Here is a 23,224-nt window from a genome sequence, read left to right as displayed (position 1 = left end):
CCTCCAATTTGATTTTCAAGTTTGCTGGTGACACCACCACAGTGGATCGGATCGCAAACAACGACAGACAGAGTACAGGAATGAGATAGAGAATGTGGTGAACTGGGGCAGTGACAATAATCTCTCCCTCAATGTCAACAAAATGAAGGAGAGTGTCGTCGACTTCAGAACGCACAGAGGAGAACATGCCCCTGTCTATGATAATGTCTGTGATAAGAACATAAGAACATAAGAAATAGGAGCAGGAGTAGGCCATCTGGCCCTTGGAGCCTGCCCCGCCATTCAATAAGATCATGGCTGATCTGTCGTGGCTCAGTTCCACATTCCCGCCCTCTCCCCATAACCCTTAATCCCCTCTCTTATCAAAAACCCATCAACCCGCTTCTTAAAAATATTTAGCGAGGCAGCCTCCACCACTTCAACGGGCAGAGAATTCCAGAGATTCACCACCCTTTGAGTGAAGAAGTTCCTCCTCAACTCCGTTCTAAACCGCCCCCCCTTTATCTTGAGGCTGTGCCCCCTAGTCCTACTGTCTTTTTTGAGCGGGAAGAGTCTCTCCACCTCTATCCTATCCATCCCATTCATCATCTTATACGTCTCAATGAGATCTCCCCTCATTCTTCTAAACTCTAACGAGTACAAGCTTAGTTTATTCAGCCTCTCCTCATAGCTCAACCCCCTCAACTCCGGTATCGATGTAGAAAGGGTCGAGCACTTCAAGTTTCTAGGTGTCTGGATCATCAAAAACCTGTCCTGGTCCCCCCCCCATGTCAACATTATAATTACGGAAGCCCACCAACGCCTCTACTTTCTAGGAAGACAGGAAATTTGCCATGTCAGCTATGATTCTCACCAACCTTTACAGATGCACCCTAGAAAGCGTTTTTTCTGGTTGTATCACAGCTTGATATGGCTCCTGCTCTGCCCAAGACCACAAGGAACTACAAAAGGTCGTGAATGTAGCCCAATCTATCACACAAACCAGCCTCCCATCCATTGACTCTGTCTACACACCCCAGTGCCTCAGCAAAGCAGGCAGCAATAATTAAGCAGTCCACATATTCTCTCTTCCACCTTCTTCTATGAGGTAAAAGATACAAAAGTCTGAAGTCACGTACCAACTGACTCAAGAACAGTTTCCTCTCTGTTGCCGTCAGACATTTGAATGGCATTAAGTTGATCTTTCTTTACACTCTAGCTATAATTGCAACATTACATTTTGCACTCTCTCACTTCCTTCTCTATGAACAACATGCTTTGTCTGTATAGCACACAAGAAACAATACTTTTCATTATATGCTAATACACGTGACAATAATAAATCAAATCAAAGAATTGCTAGACATGGAATGGACGATACAAAAGCAAAATGCTGTTGACATTGGAAATCTGAAATAAAAAGAGAAAACATGAAACATTCAGCAGGGCAGATAGCACCTGTGTAGAGAGTAACAGAAGTAATGGGCGAATTACCTGTCTATTGGTTGATCCTTAAGTGGGCAATTAATGACAATTTAAAGGCCTCAGCCTGCCACTGCTCATATTAATCCGGCTGCAGGTGGAGCTGTCACCATGTGCAGAGTACGATAAATAACCTTGTGCGAGTTACGTGTAGTCTTGAGGGGTGGGAACGGGATGTGGAGGTTCACAGGCACTCAGTGTGTGACTGAGGGTCCTAGCATCAGGAAGAGGAGTCTTGCTGGGAGACTCACTCTGTCCTTGCGACCAACCCCCACCCCCACCCGCTCTCCCCCACTTCATTCCATGACCTCTGCCCTACAAAACTATCACTTACCCCATGCCAGGGTCACTCTGCAATCATGGACCTCTGGTGGGTGTTGCTCTGGCAGCAGCCACTCCCTCCTTGGTAACAATGTCAGAGATGTCAACCTCTGGTTGCCCAGCATTTCTCAGTTGGTGGGACATCAACCCCTGGGATTCTGATACTGGCAGCCTTTCAACTGCCTGATTCACTTATGACTCAAGGGGCCTTGCCCAAACTTGGCAACACAGGTCTCTCCAGTTGGCAGGTGAGAAGCCAGTCACCTCCACAATATTCTGTTCATATTTTGGATTTTTTGGCTTTCTACAGATCAATTTCCTGCTATTCTTACCATATTCTTCCTGGTTATTAATTGAATTTTTGTTTGAATATTTGTCATGAATCTCCATTGTCTGTTTTATCCTGACTTTTATTTTCTTTGTCATCCAGGATGCATTAGATGCTCTATCTTTGTTCTTCTAAGAAATGTGCCATGTTTTGCAACTGAACTGTCTCTCCTGAGTGACCTTCCAGGGACCCGGGTTTGATTCCAGGCTTGGGTCACTGCCTGTGTGGAGTTTGCATGATCTCACCATGTGTACATGGTTTTTCTCCAGGTGCTCTGGTTTCCTCCCACAGTCCAAAAGATGTGCTGGTTAGGTGCACTGGCCATGTTAAATTCTCCCTCAGTGTACTCGAATAGGCACTGGAGTGTGGCGACTAGGAGATTTTCACAGTAACTTCATTGCACTGTTAATGTAAGCCTACTTGTGACACTGATAAATAAACTTAAGCTTAAATTTCAATTTTCTACTTCTGCTTTACCCTGGAACTACCTTTTCCAAAGTTAACTCTGCTAGATCCCTTCGTACATCACTGAAATTTGCTCTTACACAATTGAATGTTAAGCCAGATGGTATTTTGCTCACTGTTGGCTGCTCACTGTTGATGGTTCCCTACTCTAAAACATCACTCTGCTGGCTTCTTTTTCCAAAGTGAAATCCAACACTGCTCCCTTCCTTGTTGGACTGGAGACAGATTGATCGAGGAAGTTCTCCTGTGCATGTGTTGATATCTTCTTTTTTCTACCATTAACACATTCTTAAGCAAATGTGGACCCAGAAAATAAAATCTAGTATTACTACTCTATTTTTGTTGCATGATTTTGGACAAATTTCCTAATGCATCTCCTTCTGAATACTTTGCATTCTATAAAAGAAAAGCCTCGACCAATGTAACAACTCATTCTCTGTTCCACAACATAAACACAATAAATTCAGACCTGGTACCTGGTTAATCCTCTCCATTTTGTTTTCAAACATCAACCTTCATCAGTATTGCCACTCTTGCTTCCCCTTTTGACTGACAAAATTTAATTCTTCCTTCACTACTTTTGCAATTTTTGTCACTTTTAGTTTCATTTCTAATTTTACAGCTGTTGCTCTGGGTTCATTTTTACATCTCTTTGCTATTTTCTGTTTCTCCTCTCCCTCGCAAATTTGTAAAAACCCTCCCTAAACTGTATTTGGAGTAACCCTGAGATAACGACATTTAAGGTACCATTTATCAATCTTTTTCTTAGCAATTCAAACATTGCCTGAACACGGCCTGAAGAAAAGCAACATGACTGCTCCCTATGGCCACGATCCTCCCACCTCGTCCAGCCCTGTTGATCAGGGGGGTGAGGTGATAAGATAGCACACAAAGTAAGAAATCAGAAACGTGCCCAGTGTGGTGCCGTTACTGATCTCCCCAGCCACTTTTTCTGGCATGAATTGATTCTTGCCCAAAATGGGTGTGAGGTCCATTAGCATGCATTTGCATGGATTTAAATCTCATTTGTGAGTTCAGCATGAATCACAGCTGTGCTTTGTATGGTTCAGGCACAACAGTGATGAAGGTGAACAAGGAAATGAGTATCACTGAGCTCAGGGGTAGGGGAGGATGTCTCAGCTGCTGCCATGTAGGGGTTTGCATGAGTGCAGGGATTGGGTGGGGGCTTGCATGGGTGCAGGGATTGGGTGGGGCTCGTGCCAGTCTAGGGATCCTTAGACTGGAGTTTGCTGCCGGCTTGGGGATCATGTTGTGTGCATTCCCCCTGCCCACTGACCAACCACCGGTTGTACATGCAGTCGAATGCCAACTCCACGAATGTCGCACTGGTTACCGCGCCATCTGTTTGCTGGACAGACTCTCTGATTTCTGCTGACATTCCATCCAGGCCCCACTAACAGGCCAGTCAGCTGTTGCCCCAGTCAAGAGAGCACTGCAGGTGTTAACACGGCTCCTCACACTGTATGGACTCTGCACTGCTGCCTTCAATGAGAACAAGGGTGCTTTGCCATCAGCTGTCTGAACTGTAAGCCATGCCGGCAGCCATGGCAGCAGACATCCAGGTGGCAACACCCATGTTTATGCTCCAGGGTGGGGTTCTCATATATACGTTGTGCCCCTGAGCCACTCAGAGCGCGCCACGGAACTATTCTCTTTCTCCCCCAACAGCTCACTGCTCTTTCCTCAAAGGCAGTGAAGATATGCAGCTCGAGGGCCCTACATCTGATATTCTGCTGCTCCCAGTGATTATGGGCCATCTTATCCTGTGGGGACGAAAGGGAGGATTGAAAACCTGATGGCTGGGAAGGCACAGGATGTCGCGGGTAAGGTCAGTTGGGCAGGGTTTGTTGGGGCACCTTCATAACCACCACCACCTTTACACTCTATGTGCTTCCCCAGCAACTCATTGATGTGGTGCATGGCACCAGGGATAGTGCCAGCATCCAGACTCATGGGAACATGGATTGCCGGGAGGGAATGAAGGTCTTGGATGAATAACCTCATGGACTGTGCCCATTAGCCCGAGGAGAAGATTTCCCAGTCCTCGGTCCACAACTGTGTCCACCAGGTGACGGAAGCCCAATGTGCCCGGGCAACTCAGGACATCAATTCTGACATGAGTCGGGCCCACCAAGAAGCCCGGGCTGCGGGACTTGGCCACCATTGCCAGAATGCCGCATGGGCAGAGGGCCCTAAGTGGCACGCTCTTCACCTAGCGGGAGGAGGTCGGAGGATGCGGTCTAAGGGCTGTGTGGTTCTGTGTGCTCATGGGGCCCTGTCGACTGGGACTGCTCTGGATGAGTGCTTGGAGTACCACTGCAGTCAAAGGTCTGGCACATGTACTGAGAACTGGGGATCGTATTCTCAGTGGTCTGGAGGGCCTTTCTCATGCAGAACAACGCTCTGAGCCCCTGTGAATATGGTTGGGGTGCAGTCATCCCTGTAGGAGGTGGATCACAGACAGATTAATCACAGCTATGGGGTGCAATAATGTTTATTAGCAAATTTTAACAGTACATATGACCCTATCCTTAACTGCAATGCATGCCTTCACCCGTACCCTCTTGGTGACCTTACAACTTCTTTCTTTTACGTGGCTTATGTTTCATCCAGGTGACCCCAGGATGCACATCAGAACTAGAGGCAGTTAGTGTGTTCCGCATTCTGTGGCCTGTGATGCTCGTTCCCTGGAGATGCCATACTTGCAGTGACGGCCTGAGTACCACATAATGCCATACCACATAATGCCATACTAGTTCCTGCACCTGAAGGCTGAGTGTTGCTGGCAGCCCCTCCTGCAATCCCCGGCTCTGCTGCTGCATCTTCAGCAGAATTAATCCCAGTGGCCTGGCACCTAGCTACCCTCCACCTATGTCCATGGCTCTGGCAGACTTTTGCGTGCCTGAACATGCATATGTTCCTGCCTCCACCTGATATACATTAAAGACTGTGTTGTGCACACCAGAGATTTCCCCAGAAGCCTCACCGCCAACATGTCCATTGTGGTGATTGTATCCGTGCTGGTAGATTGTGTGGTTAGTGTTTGTGTCCAATGTATGGTGCTGGCCTCAGAAGATTCCTCAGGGCTTTTCTCTGATGTGTCCTCACCACTGTCATCGGGCATCTCAGCTGGAGCAGTGGTGGGGGGCAGTGACTCCTGGTGGACTGAGCGCACCAGAGTTGTTTCTGCGACAAAGGATACATGGGTAAGTGCACGGCAGGGACAAGTGTCTGCACAGATCGCAACTTACTTGAGTTAGGTCATATGAATAAAGGTTTTCTGGATCCTCACTTCCATGCCTAACCCCGAGCTGATGTGGAAATGCCAGCGTTGGACTGGGGTAAACATAGTAAGAAGTCTCACAACACCAGGTTAAAGTCTGACGGGTTTATTTGGAAGCGAACACCACTAGCTTTCGGGGCTTTGCCGCTTCAAAGCCCCCAAAGCTAATGGCGTTTGCTACCAAATAAACCTGTCGGACTTTAACCTGGTGCTGTGAGACTTCTTACTATGTTAACGCTGACCTGGCCATCAGCCATGGAACTATCCTCCTTCTCCCCCAACAGCTCACTGCTCTTTCCTCAAAGACAGTGAGGATACAAAGCTTGGGGGTCCTACCTCCGGTATTGTGTCGCTGCCGGTGATTATGGGCCATCTTACCCTGTGGGGATGGAAGGGAGGATTGAAAGCCTAATGGCTGGGAGGGCACAGGATGTGGAGGGTAAGGTCAATTGGGCAGGGTTTGTTGGGGCTGTGCCTCGGCATGCAGCAGTTCTGATGGCGGTGGGGGAGTTGTGGGGATGGTTGCCAGAAGGGTTGCAGGAAGATGCTAGGGTGTCAGGTGCTGGAAGGCTACAAGGTGTCAGGGATGCGGCGGGGGCGGTGGTTTGGGATTGATATGGGCTTTGGAAGGGTATTGGATGGGACTGATGGCAGGATGGGATGGACACTCACCCTTGCTGCCCGAACGAGGTCATTCATTTTCTTCTAGCACTTGCGGCCAGTCCTCCATGCCAGTGCATGGGCATTCACTGCAACGGTCACTGCTTCACAGGCCTCATTGCCAACCCAATCCCTGGGTTTTCGAATGTTCTAGGGAAAAACAAAACATCCCTCCTCTCCTCTACAGTGTTCAGCAATGGCGCAGCTCTCTTTTCACGAGGGAGTCACCTCTTGGGGTAGCTCTTTGCAGTGCCATCTACTTGGCATGCCAGACTGGTCCATCGTTAGTGCTTATATGCAGCTTTCCCTTGTTAATGCCACACAACTGTGGCCACTTTGGGTGAGTTACACACTGGCAGGGTTCGTGCTGGCAAGAATTGCATCAAGGTTCTTTCATTGCACTCAGTGTTGTAAGATTGCTGTGTGTGGTGCGCTAAAAAAAATGGAAGTTATCACTTGCTTTCAGACTTTATTGAAATTTGTTTGTAAAATCGTGCTCTATATCTTTGGTCCCAATATGGACTATGACCTCTGGCTGTTTCCATTTTCCTCACAGAATATCATACACCTGCTTTAATCTGGCACCATGGGGGCAATATGCCATTTGGCAAACACAGTTAGAGAATCATTTGTCTATGCCCAAACTATCAACTTTCCCTGTGACTATCAGTTTCTCTGTGACTCATTACGTGAGACATTCACCCAATTACAATTACCAAGATGAAGCTGCTAGTACAGTTCTGTAATGTTATAAGTGTAGCTATCTGAAGCAATTTACTTACTCCCAATATTGCTCACTTGGTCCCTGGATAGGAAGGAAGATTTCTGATCCGTTTGGACAAGTTTCATTGTTTACATGCAGCCATGTTGTATTAACGATTTCAAAATGTCCATCACCCAGAGTGAGGTTGCAGAGTGGATCTAGAAAATGGGGAATTTGAAACACAGAAAGAATTACATTTATGTAATAGCTGTATCCCAGAGTGTTCTCCAATTAAATAATTTTGAGTGTGGGTCACTGTTGTAATATAGGAATCACGACTTCCAATACGTTCAAGCAAGTGGAGAGTATTCCATTCCATTCCATTCCTGACTTCTGCCTTGTTGCTAACAGACAGACTTTGGGGATTCAGGAGATGAATTATTTGCTGCAGACTTTCTAGTGTCTGACCTGCTCTTGTAGCCACAATATTTATATAACAGTTCCAGTTCAGTTTCTGGTCAAAATAACCCCAAGATGTTGGTAGTTGAAATTCAGTTATTTAATATCAAGAAGATATGGTTGAATTATTACTTGTTGCAGATGCTCATTGCCTGGCACTTGTGTGGGATGAATGTTACATGCTACTGTTCAGCCCAAGCCTGAACATTGTCTCAGTCTTATTGAATATGTAGCCAATATTTATAAGGCAGGTCCAGTCCAGTTTCTAGTCGATAGTAACCCCCAGGATGTTGTAGGTGGGGGGGATTTTTGTTTTAGATCATTGCACACGATATTATGAAACACCCAACGTATTACAGTCCACCCCATAGTGTATATTTTAATGTACACCTTGGATATGATATTATCCTTATCGAGTTAGGTTGCGAAAATCTATTTACTGTATGTCATGTGTATTATGTGTTCTGTATCAGTCTGCTTGTAAAGGGAGATATTATTTGATATATTGCATAACATAAACTACAATGCTCAATAAAAGCATTAACAATTCCTTGAATGATTCGTGACAAAGCCAGTGGAATATTAAAGAACGTTAGGGCAGCAATTCTACCAAAAATTGAGGTTTTATGCACTTTCGTCCATGCTGCTATACAGAGATAGAGCATGATCCCAAAACAAACCCATGGTGGTGACTCCATGGAAATACATGATCCCATGATGACCCTTGAGGTATATATGACCCTGTAGCAAACCTTACAGATGTTTCTATTACATCTTTTTTTCTTGCATTTATGTGCATCATGGCTAATTGTGTTAACAGGATTGGTTGTCAAATAGGAGGCAGAGAGTGGGGGTCAACGGGTGCTATTCGGATTGGTGGATGGGGACTAGTGGAGTGCCCCAGGGGTCGGTGCTGGGGCCTCAGCTTTTTACCATTTATATAGATGATCTGGAGGAGGGAACCGAGTGTAGGGTGTCGAAATTTGCTGATGACACCAAGATTGGGGGAACGGCAAATTGTGCAGAGGGTGTGGAAAGTCTAGATAGGCTGGGTGAATGGGCCAGGAAATGGCAAATGGAATTTAATGTTGGCAAGTGTGAGGTGGTCCACTTTGGTAGGAATAATGGTAGGAAGGACTATTACTTACGTGGCGAAAAACTGCAGCAGGCGACGGTGCAGAGGGACCTCGGGGTCCTTGTGCATGAGTCGCAAAAACCCAGCTTGCAGGTGCAGCAGGTGGTCAGGAAGGCGAATGGGATGCTGGCCTTCATAGCAAGGGGGATTGAATATAAAAGTAGGGAGGTCTTGCTGCGGCTGTATAGGGCATTGGTGAGGCCGCAGCTGGAGTACTGTGGAGTTTTGGGCGCCGCACCTGCGCAAAGATATTTTGGCCTTGGAGGGAGTGCAAAGGAGGTTTACTAGGCTGATACCGGAGTTGAGGGGGTTGAGCTATGAGGAGAGGCTGAATAAACTAGGCTTGTACTCGTTAGAGTTTAGAAGAATGAGGGGAGATCTCATTGAGACATATAAGATGATGAATGGGATGGATAGGATAGAGGTGGAGAGACTCTTCCCGCTCAAAAAAGACAGTAGGACTAGGGGGCACAGCCTCAAGATAAAGGGGGGGGCGGTTTAGAATGGAGTTGAGGAGGAACTTCTTCACTCAAAGGGTGGTGAATCTCTGGAATTCTCTGCCCGTTGAAGTGGTGGAGGCTGCCTCGCTAAATATTTTTAAGACGCGGGTTGATGGGTTTTTGATAAGAGAGGGGATTAAGGGTTATGGGGAGAGGGCGGGAAAGTGGAACTGAGCCACGACAGATCAGCCATGATGTTATTGAATGGCGGGGCAGACTCGAAGGGCTAGATGGCCTACTCCTGCTCCTATTTCTTATGTTCTTATGTTCTTATGATTCTTAAGTCTGTTACGATTATGATCCACACCATGACCAGCATCAATTCATGACTATGAAGACTACTTTTTTGGTCTTTGCACAGTGGGTAAAATGAGTGACAATGAATGGGCAGCCTGTACTTTATCAGATACAACATTATTTTCCATTGACTTCAATTGAAAAGAAATTGTGTTCAGTGTGAATTAGGCTGTCGATTCACTATTGCTTGTTTCACACTTTGGGCAAAGACCAATTTTATGTTCATACACCAATTTTTTCTCTCTTGTTGGTTAACTGCCTTTTCTTCTTTCTCACTATCTAGTTATATCTTTTCTTTCTGTTAGATTACTTCATTTATTTCCAAATTTCATTATTTGCCGATTATGAGAGAAAATGCTTCTGAATATAAATGCATCCTCTAATCCTAACTAAGGAAATTCTTCTGACACATACCAACAAAAAACTCTAAGATACAAGTAACAACATAGATCTTCATCCAACCTGCTGTATCACATTAAAAATGCTGCCAATTCATGTCACAAATCAAAAATGTATCCATAAATTTATCTGCAACAATTGTATTGTCATAAATTGCACAATACACACTGCCATATCTCTGCACATCCTGGGTTCTCTGTGCAGTAAATCTCCCTGTCCTGTATTATGAATGGCACTTTGATAACAACAAGAATTAACGCTTCAAAGAAGACTGTCCCACAGGCTAATTTTAGAACTTACAAAACATGAACACTGTGGACCATAAACAAACTAAAGAACATTCTTTCTCTGCAGAAGAATTGTCTTAATAGCCTACTTGTAAAATAAAATCAAGAACTATCAGTTGCAATTAATCCACATACATTTGTTGTTTTAATAGCAATGTGATAAATAGCAAAGTTGAGGGATTTAGGAAGATGAGTAAGGCTTCATCAGCTGTAATGTTGCAAAGTGCAAACATAGAACAAACCGACGGGTGTCAGACAGAATATACAGAATTGAAACGTATTACAGAGATAGATATTGGTTTATTTAAAGTCACCATAAGGATCCACTTGGCATAGTAACTTGGGTTTTATCACTAACATTGGTCCTTTGGTACTCTGCAATCCTTTGTCCAGCTGATTTTCTATTTTGAGCAATTTCATATTTATTCAGGAATAGGATGCACAATCTGTAGCAGGGAATCAAACTTTATTAAATTTAAATAGCTAAGGGCATTTTATTAGATTAAAGATATCATATGAATACAAGTTGATGGTACTGGAATTGACCAAAGGATGCTGGGGCATGGCTGCAGGAGCCCTATCAATATGTTAGATGGTCTTCACAGAATTGTTATGTTGCAGAAGCAGGCCATTTGGCCAACGTGTCTGCACCGGCTCTCCAAACGAGCATCATGGCTAAGTGCCATTCCATTGCCTTTCTCTGCACCACAGCACATTAGTTCTATTCATCATTTAATGTCCCCTTGAATGCTTTGATTGAACTTGCCTCCACACTTCCAGATATTGGCCAGAATTTTACCGGCACACCCGCCCCGGAATCAGGGCAGGCAAGACTCGCAGAACGGAATTCTCCATTGGCCTCAGGTGGGATTTTACAAGCCTCACCCGAGTGAGGTTGTAAAATCCCAGTATGTGTGTTCCAGGTCCGAATCACTTGCATGTTTAAAACTCTTTTTCTTACATCACATTTGGTTCTTCTGTGGATCACTTTAAATCTGTGCCCTCTCATTCTTGATCCTTTTATGAATGGGAACAGTTTCTCGCTATCTACTCTGTCCAGCCATCTCATGATTTTGAACATCTCTGTGAAATTCATGTACATCATCAGCTCAGCATTATCCTCATTGATAACTCCTCAAAAATCTCCAACAAGTTAGTTAAGCATCATTTCCCCTTTAGAAATACATATTGGTTCTTTCTATGCAACTCACATATTTTTCATGCGACTTCCACTTCCGTCCTGAATAATTGTTTCTAGCAGCTTGCCTGCCACTGATGTTAAACTAAAATTAAAACAAATTACTGTGGATACTGGAATCTGAAAGAAATACAGAAAATGCTGGAAAGTCTCAGCAGATCTGACAGCGTCTGTGGAGAGCAGACAGAGCTAATGTTTTGAGTCTGGATGACTCTTTGTCAGAGCTGAAGAAAAGAGGAAATAGGATGAGATTTGTATTGTTGTGAGGGTTGCGGGTGGGGGAGCTGTAAGGACTGGACAGAAGGTCAGTGACAGGTGGAGGCTAGGAAGAGATTGACAAAGATGTTGCGGACAAAAAGACAAAGGCAATGTAAATGGTGGTGATCATGGCCAAGAATGGTGGCACTTCAAGAGAAACTGACTGGTCTTTAATTGCTGGGGCTATCCTTATAACCTTTTTTGAATAAAAGTGAACATTTGCAATTCTACAGTCCTCTGTCACCTTCCCTTAGTCGAGGGAAAACTGGAAGATTATGGCCAGAGCCTTGCAATTTCCATTCTCACTTTCTTCAAATATTCATAGATGCATCTCATGCAGTCCTGGTGCACTGTCAACTTTTAGTACGGATAGTTTATTCAACACATCCTCTATCAATTATGACCCTTCTATGGACAGAATTTCCTTGTCATGTCATAGGTAGCATTTACCTCCTTGTAAAGTATGTTGTAAAATACGTATTTAATTCCTCAGCCTTCCCCCTGCCTACATGAGTAAATTCCCTTCTAGGTTCCCAATTCAGTCTTATTCCTCCTTTTATCATCCTTTCATTATGTAAATACCTGCAAAAGACTTCAGGATTCTCCCTTATGTTGACTGCCAGTCTTTTCTCAAAAAACCCTCTTTGTTTCTCTCATTTGCTCTTTCATCTTCCCTCCACATTTTTCTTGTTTATTTTAATTTCTACCTCCTCTTTTCATTCTGCGAGCTCTGGATTTCCCCTAACCTCCTCTTTTAAGGGAATAAACCTTGACTGTGTTCAGACCATTTCTGTTTTGAAGATCCCCTTGTTCAGGTACAGGTTTTTCATCAACCATTTGTTCCAAAGCCCAGCTTTTTTATTGTCCATTGAAGCTAGCTCTCCCCGCCATTTATTATTTTTGTTCTGGACTGCCTATTTTCCTTTTCTATCATCATCCTAAAGCTTCCAATACAATAATCACTGTCTCCTAAATGTTCCCCCAAATGTTCTTCTTTGTACGTTTTGTTAAACACTTGTGTGGCTAAGGGGTGTGAGAAATTAGTATTTTAGTGAAGAGTATAAAAGGAAACAAAATAAGTTGCCCTGCACTAATTGGCTTAACTTCTTAATTCCTTAGAAATATGTAACTGCTCTGCCACACATTGTAATTCTGTGTACCAGGCGCAGCAACTGAAAACACATTTTCAACTTTAGTAAATCATTTCAACATGACAGCAATTATTTCAATGATCTTCAGAAGCAGACAACTAGTCTGCTCAGCCTGAGGTCACACTTCACAGTCCCAGTCAATATGATATTGTCAGACATTACCCACAGCCCCATTCTGCATATTAAAAGTCAGATACCACCCGAAGTCTCCCTGTTCAACACCACTGCACTCCAGCAATGAATACAGCAATCCAGAACTTCAAAGTTCCACAATAATTTTCAGATAGTAATTATAGAAGATTATGTTCATGGTGTAAGTCAAATGGAGTGCTAAAGGGAATATAAACATAACACCATTCGGACAGCTGAAGGGCCTGTACTGTGCTGTACTGTTAAATGCTCTATGTATTATATCAGGTTGAATTAATTTCTATTTATTTCAACATTTCTGTGGGGTTGGAATGAAGTAAGATAATGGGAGTGATTTTCCAAACAAAAACTAAGTGACCAACAGATGGGAAAACAGGAGATTTTCCAGTTCATTTTTTGGGTGACATAGTTGCTTGAATTTTCGGCACTCCCTGCTTCACAGAGTCCACTGGGGGATTCACGACGATAGTGGTGGGGGCAGGGTGGGCGGTTCCTAATCCTGCCCGAGAGGCTGGCATCATCATGCTGCGCGGGCCACTGCGCATGTGAAATTAGAACATTTGTGCTGGCTTGTCCATCACCACCCTCCCCATTGCCAGACTCCCGATGGTTTCCCCAATCCCCCACCCACCCGATTGCCGGCCCAGACACAACCCCTCAACCCGATCAACAGCCCCACTCCCTTCCTGATGACCAGTCCAGTCGCCACCCCTTCCCCACCAACTGCTGTGCAGAGTGTGCAGTGGACCTCCCCAACTCACACAACCACTGATTGGTCCCCACTTAGTCTGGCCCTGCTCCAGAAGGCCCTGCTCCAGAAGGCCCTGCTCTGTGCCTGGTGGGCTGTCCCAAGGTGTCAGGCTAACACTGCCCAAAGGCCTCCCGGCCACACAGGCGGAACCCAATGGTCTCTGCTCCCATCAGCGAGGCCATCGCGTCTGGTCCCTGTTGCTGGTGGTTACCACCACCCACCCCCCGCCACCACCCCACCCCAACCCCCACCCCACCACCCCCACACCACCTTTTGTGCAATCGCATCCTTCCTCTCGTGAAATAATAACCCAAGTGATAGTCATTCTAATGGGGTACTATGTATATTTTCCACGTAATGAGTAGCTTAATATGTTTAAGCCGTTTCTTAAATTCACAGGTATCATGTGACAGCAAGATGTTCAAATTGATCTGTTTACTTTTATAGCTCAGGAAATATTTAATGAAACGTGGTTTTACATAGCTCAATGTTCGGATTTGCCAGTCAAAACATTATTTCGATCTTCTATAAATTGAGATGCCTTCTACACAGTTAAAATGAAAATCGCTTTTAAACTATTGTCCATTTTTCTCTCATTCAGACTGACAGAATGAAAATTGACCAGTTGGTCTTGATACTTTACCCAATAGAAGTTCAGACAGTACCTTTGGGAGTCTTGCTGCATGTTTCATCTGCACCCCACCAACTGAAGCAGTCTGTCCACGGCAGGGGGGATTGGAAGGAGGCGAAAAAGTAATACAGGCTATAGGCAATGATGCAGTTGTAGTAAATAGCCACAAATGTTGCTATAATGGCCATGGTGATGCCCGCACCTTTAAATGGATTGAGAAAGCAATTTAAGTTAGAAGATATTCACTTGAATCAATTGTGTTTTCATATATTCAGCTGCTCAGACAAACCAATTTTGTTTCTTTCCAGTTATTATATTTGTCTAGAACTGAGCGAGAAGGAAACGAGTGACAAATTTAATTGAGGATGAGGGAGTGTCCCAGTATGAACTGAGTGTCTCAGTGAAAGAGTAGGAAATTGGATGGTGTATAAAGACTTGTGATTTGCGGGAAGGAGTTGCATGGTGTATAGAACTTGCATTGTTTTCTGGACTCAAATAATATCACGGTGAATGAAAACCAATGGGTATTTAGTTGGAAATTTGACAATGCAGTTGTTAGTAAACTGGGAGGTAATTCTTTATAGAGAAGCAAGTAGGGTTGGAAGGAGGGAGGCAGATGTTAATGAAGAGCGATATAAGAATGTGTGACAAGATAGCCTTATCTATGATGACAGTAGAATGGCCACGAAATAACAAGCTTGAGTCATTGGTGGTGAACACATGCAGGTGAATTTACATGGAGGGAGAAATTACAGGACAGTGGGAGGGCGTGAACTTCAAGGAGACAGCACACAGTGAACTGAGATGGAGACTGAAAGCACAAAGGATGAGAAGTTGCTCGGTGAAACATGCAAAAGAAAGCTGTAAAAATGAATCTGTAAGGATACTTGACATAATAGGTGTTTGGTAGAGAATAAGGATTTTAAAGACGTGAAAGGGCTGTGACAAAATTAGATGCTTAAAGGTGTTAGGAATGGGTTAACAGAGCTTCCAATGAAGTCCTAATCTGATGTCAATTAATTCAATAGAGGTCACTGAAAAAAAAGGGTCACAGGTGGCACTTTGGTGTTGATGGAAAATTGTATGTGAAGTTGGATCAAAAAAAAGGTGTTTTATAAAAAAGCAGAACTTGTGTCTATTTTACAGCAACCGAGAAACACAAACAATGGTAGTAGAGGATGGTTGCTAGTTCGAGGTAAAGAGCTGCAAGTTACAACTTTTGAAAAAGAACAAAAGGAAAACTTCACTCAAATTCTAAATCAATAAAGGAGTGAGTAGGTGACAACAAAATGCTAAACCCAGAATAAAAATGTCAGGATATGACTATCCACCATTATTTTCAGAAACTGAACCTTATGACCGTTGGAGAAGTCGTCATTATGTGGACCAAGGCAATTGCTGTGAGGAAAAGAAAACAAGATGTTAGCTTGTTCTTTAATTTATAGAAGTAAAATCAGACGCAAAGTGCAAAGTGTTTTCTAATTTGGAGGTGGAACATTTGAACAAGGAAGAAAGCCTGGATAAATCTCATACATGAAATTTAATAAATTATCAATGGATTCATGAAGGGGAAATCGCGTTTGACGAATTCACTGGATTTTTATGAAGATGTGACTAGTGCGGTAGACAGAGGGGAACCAGTGGATGTGGTGTTTTTAGATTTCCAGAAGGTGTTCGATAAGGTGCCTCACAAAAGGTTGCTGCAGAAGGTTAGGGTACACAGAGTTGGGGATAAGAACATAAGAACATAAGAAATAGGAGCAGGAGTAGGCCATCTAGCCCTTCGAGCCTGCCCTGCCATTCAATAAGATCATGGCTGATCTGTTGTGGCTCAGTTCCACTTTCCCGCCCTCTCCCCATAACCCTTAATCCCCTCTCTTATCAAGAACCCATCAACCCGCTTCTTAAAAATATTTAGCGAGGCAGCCTCCACCACTTCAACGGGCAGAGAATTCCAGAGATTCACCACCCTTTGAGTGAAGAAGTTCCTCCTCAACTCCGTTCTAAACCGCCTCCCCTTTATCTTGAGGCTGTGCCCCCTAGTCCTACTGTCTTTTTTGAGCGGGAAGAGTCTCTCCACCTCTATCCTATCCATCCCATTCATCATCTTATACGTCTCAATGAGATCTCCCCTCATTCTTCTAAACTCTAACGAGTACAAGCCTAGTTTATTCAGCCTCTCCTCATAGCTCAATCCCCTCAACTCCGGTATCAGCCTAGTAAACCTCCTCTGCACTCCCTCCAGGGCCAAAATATCCTTGCGCAGGTGCGGCGCCCAAAACTGCACACAGTACTCCAGCTGCGGCCTCACCAATGCCCTATACAGCTGCAGCAAGACCTCCCTACTTTTATATTCAATCGCTAAGTGTTGGCATGGATTGAGAACTGGCTATCGAACAGGAAGCAGAGAGTTGGAATAAATGGGTGCTTTTCTGGTTGGTAGTTGGTGACTAGTGGCGTGCCGCAGGGATCGGTGCTGGGGCCTCAACTGTTTACCATATACACAGACGATTTGGGGAATGGAGCTGAGTGTAGGGTAACAATGTTTGCTGATGACACGAAGATGAGTGGAAAAACGAATTGCGTGGAGGACGCGAAAATTCTGCAGAGAGATTTGGATAGGCTAAGTGAGTGGGCGAGGACCTGGCAGATGAATTATAACGTTAGCAAGTCTGAGGTTATCCACTTCGCAAGAAATAATTGTCCGATGGAATATTATTTAAATGGTGAAAAGTTGCAACATGCTACTGCACAGAGGGACACGGGGGTCCTTGTGCACGAATCGCAAAATCTCAGTCTGCAGGTGCAGCAGGTGATCAAGAAGGCGAATGGAATGCTGGCCTTTATCGTGAGGGGGATAGAATATAAAAGCAGGGAGGTCTTGCTGCAACTGTACAAGGCACTGGTGAGGCTGCAACTAGAGTACTGTGTGCAATTTTGGTCCCTTATTTGCAAAAGGATATATTGGCCGTGGAGGGAGAACAGAGAAGGTTCACCAGGCTGAAACCGGAGATGAGGGGGTTAGCTTATGAGGAGAGATTGAGTAGATTGGGCCTGTACTCGTTGGAGTTTAGAAGAATGAGGGGGGATCTTATAGAGACTTACAAGATAATGAAGGGGCTAGATAGGATAGAGGTAGAGAGATTCTTTCCACTTAGAAAGGAAACCAGAACTGGAGGGCACAGCCTCAAAATAAGGGGGGGGTGGGTGGCAGTTTAAAACAGAGTTGAGGAGGAACGTCTTCTCTTAGAGGGTGGTGAATCTCTGGAATTCTCTGCCCATTGGAGTGGTGGAGGCTACCTCGTTGTATATGTTTAAGTCACGGGTAGATAGGTTTCTGAACGACAAAGGAATTAAGGGTTATGGGCAGCAGGCGGATAAGTGGAACTGATACACTTCAGGTCAGCCATGATATTATTGAATGGCGGGGCAGGCTCGAAGGGCTAGATGGCCTACTCCTGCTCCTATTTCTTATGTTCTTTTCAAAAGGATGACTTAAGTGTGTATGAAGCCTGGTCAGAATTTGATAGATTTTGGAAATCAGAGGATATTTTTATTGGAGTATGTGATGGCATTTAGTAGACTATAAAAGACTGTAATAACACCGCCTGCAGTTTCCATGTTTGTGTCGGCATTTAAGTTACTGGACTGTGCTAAAGTGACCCATATGGATAGCCCCTGGTTTTGATAGGAGTTAAGTTTGCAGATAATATCTTGTTTGATTAAATGACATAAGCCTTAAAAAAAAATTGTCAGAGATATTCTATCCCTGCGGCTCTTATGACACAAATGGGTCAGTCAATGGTGAAGCAGAAATGTAGAAGATACACTATTAACAGGATGGTGAGATTGTACAGGCACAAGCAGGCTGAGAGTATGGAAGAAGATTGGGACCCAGAAATTACAAGGACAGAAACACCTTTTAATATCTATAGCAGGAGGAAGGACATGGAGAACGGTAACAGGAAAATGAACCCCAGAAATGCCCAGGGAATGATAAATCTGTGTTTCTGGTGTGACTCTAAATTTCATTATGCTTTCAAATGTCTGAAATAATTTAATAATGTTTGAAGCTACACATGACATGGAAGAATCAGAAAAGGGATGGTGACCAGAAAGAGGCACTGTCTCAGTAACAAAAGTTTTACTCCTGCAATGAGAGTTTTGTTTGCACAGTCCTTCAATTGTGCTGTATTAAACAGTGGCTGCCGATCTACCATGTGTGGAATTGACTGGTTAAAATGTTACTGGACTCTTTAAATGCTGAAAATCAGAACAAGATTGAAGAATTTGAAAGTTCCACAAGTTTCACGTTTAGAGATGATATCCTGAAGTCAGTAAAAAGAGTGGTGATCCCTTGCAATATTGCCGGAGTGAATCATTTCATTAATACAGATGTTGTGTCAGGTGAGCTACCTTTGCTTCTGAGTCGACCGTTGATGAAGAAAGCACACATGAAACTGGTTAAGGAAAACGATGAAGCAACAGTTCTTGGAAAAACAGCAGACTTACAATTTAGAGTCGGGAAACTTGTATTCTGTTAATGAGAAATAATTTTTCGGATAAAGAGGTTAAGGAAATATTATTAGCAGCTGGAAATGGGACTTCAGCTGATAAAAAGCTCATTGTGTTGAAACTGCATAGGCAATTTGTGTATCCATCTTTTCAGCGGCTGAAAATTTTATTTTAAGATGCAGGGGTAAGAGATGAAGACTATACTAAGCTGATAGAACAGGTCAGTGATTGCTGAGAGATTTGTAGGAACTGCAGAAGGACACCATCACGACCGATAGTAACTCTGTCTTTGGCCAGAGATTTTAACAACATTGTGGCCGTGGACCTTAAGAACTGGAATAAAGCAAACAATATATTTATTTTGCACTTTGACTAAATCTGGTTGCTAAATCTACAACCAACCATTGTATGTCGTGAAGAAGAGTAATTCTGGATCAGGTTATGGAAAAATGGATAGGAACAGGAATGGGCACAGGTAAAGTTCCTGACAGACAATGGGGGGGATTTTTCTAACGATGAGTTTAGGGATATGTGTGAAAACATGAATATCATAAACATAATATGGCTGTGGAAAGCCCATTTAGTAACAGGGTGTGTGAGAAATCATGTTTAATAGATGATATACTGTGGAAAATTTTGGCAGATAGATCAAATTGCAAGTTAAATTCAGCCGTCGCATGGGCAGTACGTGCAAAGAATTTGTTGCAGATGGTTGGGGAACTACAGTCCCTATGAATTAGGAATCTTAAAATTTCGTCCAGCTTGAATGATCAGCCTCCAGCTTGGGAAGGGACTACAATTAGCTCTGCCTTTTGCTGAGCACTTAAATGCATTGCATATAAGCAAAAGTCTCAAAGAATTCGCAGAGCATTAAGGCACAATGTACGGCCATCAAATACCATTATTCAGAAAAGAGATGTAATGTATTATAAAAAAGATAATTTTAATGAAGAGAAAGACCCACAGAAGGTTATAGGCATAGATGGCAAAACAATTGTTTTGCAACATGGCAATCGGATGATTAGGCTACTTTCATCAAGGACAATGGGTACAGATTACAAATTTGGAAAGGGTAGACATACGTGATGAAGAACCAGAGTCATCCATTACTCAAGTATTACAGAATTGAAGATCAGTTAACTGAAGTAAACATGGTGCCTGTACAAGAACACAATACATCTGATAGATTAGAACAGGCCATTTTTCCAAAAGTGGGTGCAAAGGTGACATACTTGCCTGAAGGGTCCAGTCAATGGAAGGATGCAACTGTTATTAGTAGAGCAGGGAAGCCCACTGGGAAGTATAAACTGACTGAATGTACAGAAACAGGGAAGGGTGTCAAGACTATGGATTGGGAACATGAAGTGTAAAAATAGGGGGCTCAGAAATATAGTGTCAGTTCAGATAATAAGTCTGATAGTGAAGAGATCGAGAACTTTTGAAACACCATCTCACAGCAGGAGGGAAAGATCAAGCAGTGGTAGCACAGAACGAGATATCAGATAGAAGGTGTAGCTTGACAAGCTTGGAATAGGACTAAGACTGCAAATGCTACCAGGAGTAGAAGCCCATGTGCTTGCGAGATTTTGGTGGTTTCCAGCAAATTAGATGAAAGTTATAAAAGATGCCAAACAGCAAGAACTACACAGTTGGACTAAGTTTGGGGTACACACAGAGACACCAGATAGGATACAAAGAACTCGATCTCAGATGGATTTGCATGGAAAAAGTGCTTTCTGATGGAACCTATAAAGCAAAGGCCAGGCTAGTGGCAAGGGGGGATTTGAAGAAAACTTAGACCAGGATTAAGGGATGGATTCACCTATTGCAGGAAAGTTATCTTAAAGATCATCTTGGCTCTATTAGCTACAAAGACTTGGGAATGCAAATCTATAGCGATAAAAGCTACCTTTTTGCAGGGGCATCAGCTTCAGAGACATTTTTCTCCATCCTTCAAAGAGGCAGCCGACACCGAAGGGGTACTATGGAAGCTAAATAAATGTGTATGTGGGCTAAATGATGCATCGAGAGTGTGGTATTTTTCAGTAAGGGCAGTTTTGTTAAAGTTAGGCTGTTGCCAGTTGAAAGCAGATCCTATGATGTTTTACTGGCACAATGAAGGAAAGCTTTCTGGTATTTTTATGGTGCACGTCAATTTTTTTTTGTTGGGGTGGTGGTAATAATAATTTCTGGGCTGAAGAAGGAACTCAGGGTTGGAAGTCAGGCTTCAGGAGCCTTCAAATATATTGGACTGGAAATCGGACAGACTGAGTCAGGTGTCACTCTGTCAGCAATCTTATTCGCTATTGGGTTGATACTTTGCAATCAGTCACGGTAGGGCTTCACAAAAAGATGCAATGGTTACAAAGATGGAAAAAGAGGAACTCCACTGTTTGTTTGGGCAACTGTGTAGACAGTCTAGACCGGATGTTAATTTTGATGTCCTAGAGTTGAGTACAAAAACGAATGATCCTATAGTGGAAGGCATAATGAAAGCAAACAAAACATTGGTCAAACTAAAAATGCAGGAGTGTGTTTTGAGATTCATTTTTTTTTGGGTGATCGTACGCACTTGAAATTCATAGTTTACAGTGACACGTCCTATGCCAATATGTGGGTTTCAAGCGCAGGAGGTTTTGTAATTCTTTTGGGGGAAAATGTCCCCTTACATGGGGAAACAAAGAAAATAGAGTGGTTAAAAGCACATTGGCTGCTGAGGCATTAAGCCTTGTAGAGGCTGTGGATATGGCCTTTTTAAATATCCCAGATATTAACAGAAATTCTGGGATTAGGGGATTTGGGTAAAATACCCATTGAATGTCACTGACAATAAATCCCTGTGGGAAAAATGTGTACTCCACAAAACATGTAAATGAGAAGATTGAGGATCAACACAGCCAGTTTAAAGCAGATGTTGGAAAAAGGGAAAATATCAAAAATTAAATGGGTCGATTAGTAGCTACCAGTTATCTGATTGAACTAGTGCCGCCTAATAAAACAAAGAAACTTTTGGAAATTAAGGAAGGGCGTATCTTCCTGTGAATGCATGTTCTTTCTAGAAATGTAAAAAAATGGGGAAATATAGTGTTTTTAGTCTTTTTGTTTTCTGTGGAAAACCAATATTCATCAAAATATTTTTTCTCCAAGGAAGGAAAGACTGTTAGGAATGGGTTAACAAATCTTTTCAATAAGTCCTAATTTGATGTCAATTCAATAGAAGTCACTGATCTATAAAAGGGTCACAAGTGGCCCTTTGGTGTTGGTGGAGAATTGTGTGAAGTTGGATCAAAGAAGTAAAGATTTTATGAAGAAGCAGAACTCATGTCTCCTTTACTCTCCAGCAACCAAGAAACTCAACCAAAAGGAGGTGTCAGAGAAATAGTGGGAGAAACCAAGGTTTGATTTGCTGATGAGGGTCACTCTGCTACCACAGTGGACTGGATGGGGCATGTTTAGCAGGGAGACTTAAGGGAGAAAGCGTAAGCACTTATCAGCTAAGTTTCTGTCAAGGCCACAAAATTATTGCAAACATTTATAATAAGCTCATGGACTGCTGATCATCTGACAGTACAAACAATGAGACAAGAAACCTGTTATAAACAACAAGGGAAATCGTTATACTTAAATTGCTATAATTTGACTTGTGTTGCTTAAAAAAAAATCATTAACCTTGTAAAATTGGCACAGATTTCCACACTGCAACAGGTCCAAGGCTGGCAAACTGGCCAAAAGCACATTCCAAGAAAAACAGGGGTAGTCCAGCAAATGCCAACATGATTACATAGGGAATAAGAAATGCACCTGGAAAATATAGCGAAGTTTAAAAAAATTGTATGGATGGTCAGGCTGCTTCATACAATTTATGGCTGAACATTTAACAACTAAATGGACTGTTTGTTTTAACACAGGAATGAATTGTCTTCGCAGAAAACAGTTACTGTCCGTTTTCTTATTATAAAACAATTGTAATGAATATTCTGATTTACTTCCAACACCCCTGTTCCTTTCACTTGAGTCTCAAACATCGCCAAGTTGACACAAAGTGAATGTTCTATTTCAGTACAAGATGATAGTTTACATGGAACTCATTGCAGAATCATTCCTGGAAATGAAAATGCAATCCGTGCCCCGGCAGAAACTGCCTCCCTTAATTTTTCACCAAAAATCATGAGTTTGAAAGCATTTAAAAGATTATTATAACAAACTTCACCACTAGTTCAGGTAAGCAGACACATGAGTTCAAATCTCCAG

At 43.1% G+C, this 23,224-nt stretch overlaps 1 protein-coding gene across 1 annotated transcript in view; it reads right to left on the bottom strand.

Annotated features, from left to right (window-relative positions):
* The window catches only part of LOC145342450 (sodium- and chloride-dependent neutral and basic amino acid transporter B(0+)-like), a 66,320-nt gene that overhangs the window by 30,778 nt on the left and 12,318 nt on the right, over positions 1–23,224 (bottom strand). Inside the window, exons 3-5 of the mRNA XM_080188013.1 lie at positions 22,643–22,774; positions 14,493–14,660; positions 7,322–7,460 (exon numbers count right to left, since the gene is read on the bottom strand). Of these exons, the coding sequence (XP_080044139.1) occupies positions 7,322–7,460; positions 14,493–14,660; positions 22,643–22,774 (439 nt within the window). The remainder of the gene's footprint in view (positions 1–7,321; positions 7,461–14,492; positions 14,661–22,642; positions 22,775–23,224) is intronic.

The sequence above is a fragment of the Carcharhinus amblyrhynchos genome, chromosome 4 (assembly GCF_965287045.1).
Source record: "Carcharhinus amblyrhynchos chromosome 4, sCarAmb.v2.hapA, whole genome shotgun sequence".
Taxonomy (NCBI): domain Eukaryota; kingdom Metazoa; phylum Chordata; class Chondrichthyes; order Carcharhiniformes; family Carcharhinidae; genus Carcharhinus; species Carcharhinus amblyrhynchos.
The sequence above is the reverse complement of the archived record's forward strand: the minus strand, read 5'-3'. Positions and strand labels throughout refer to the sequence as shown.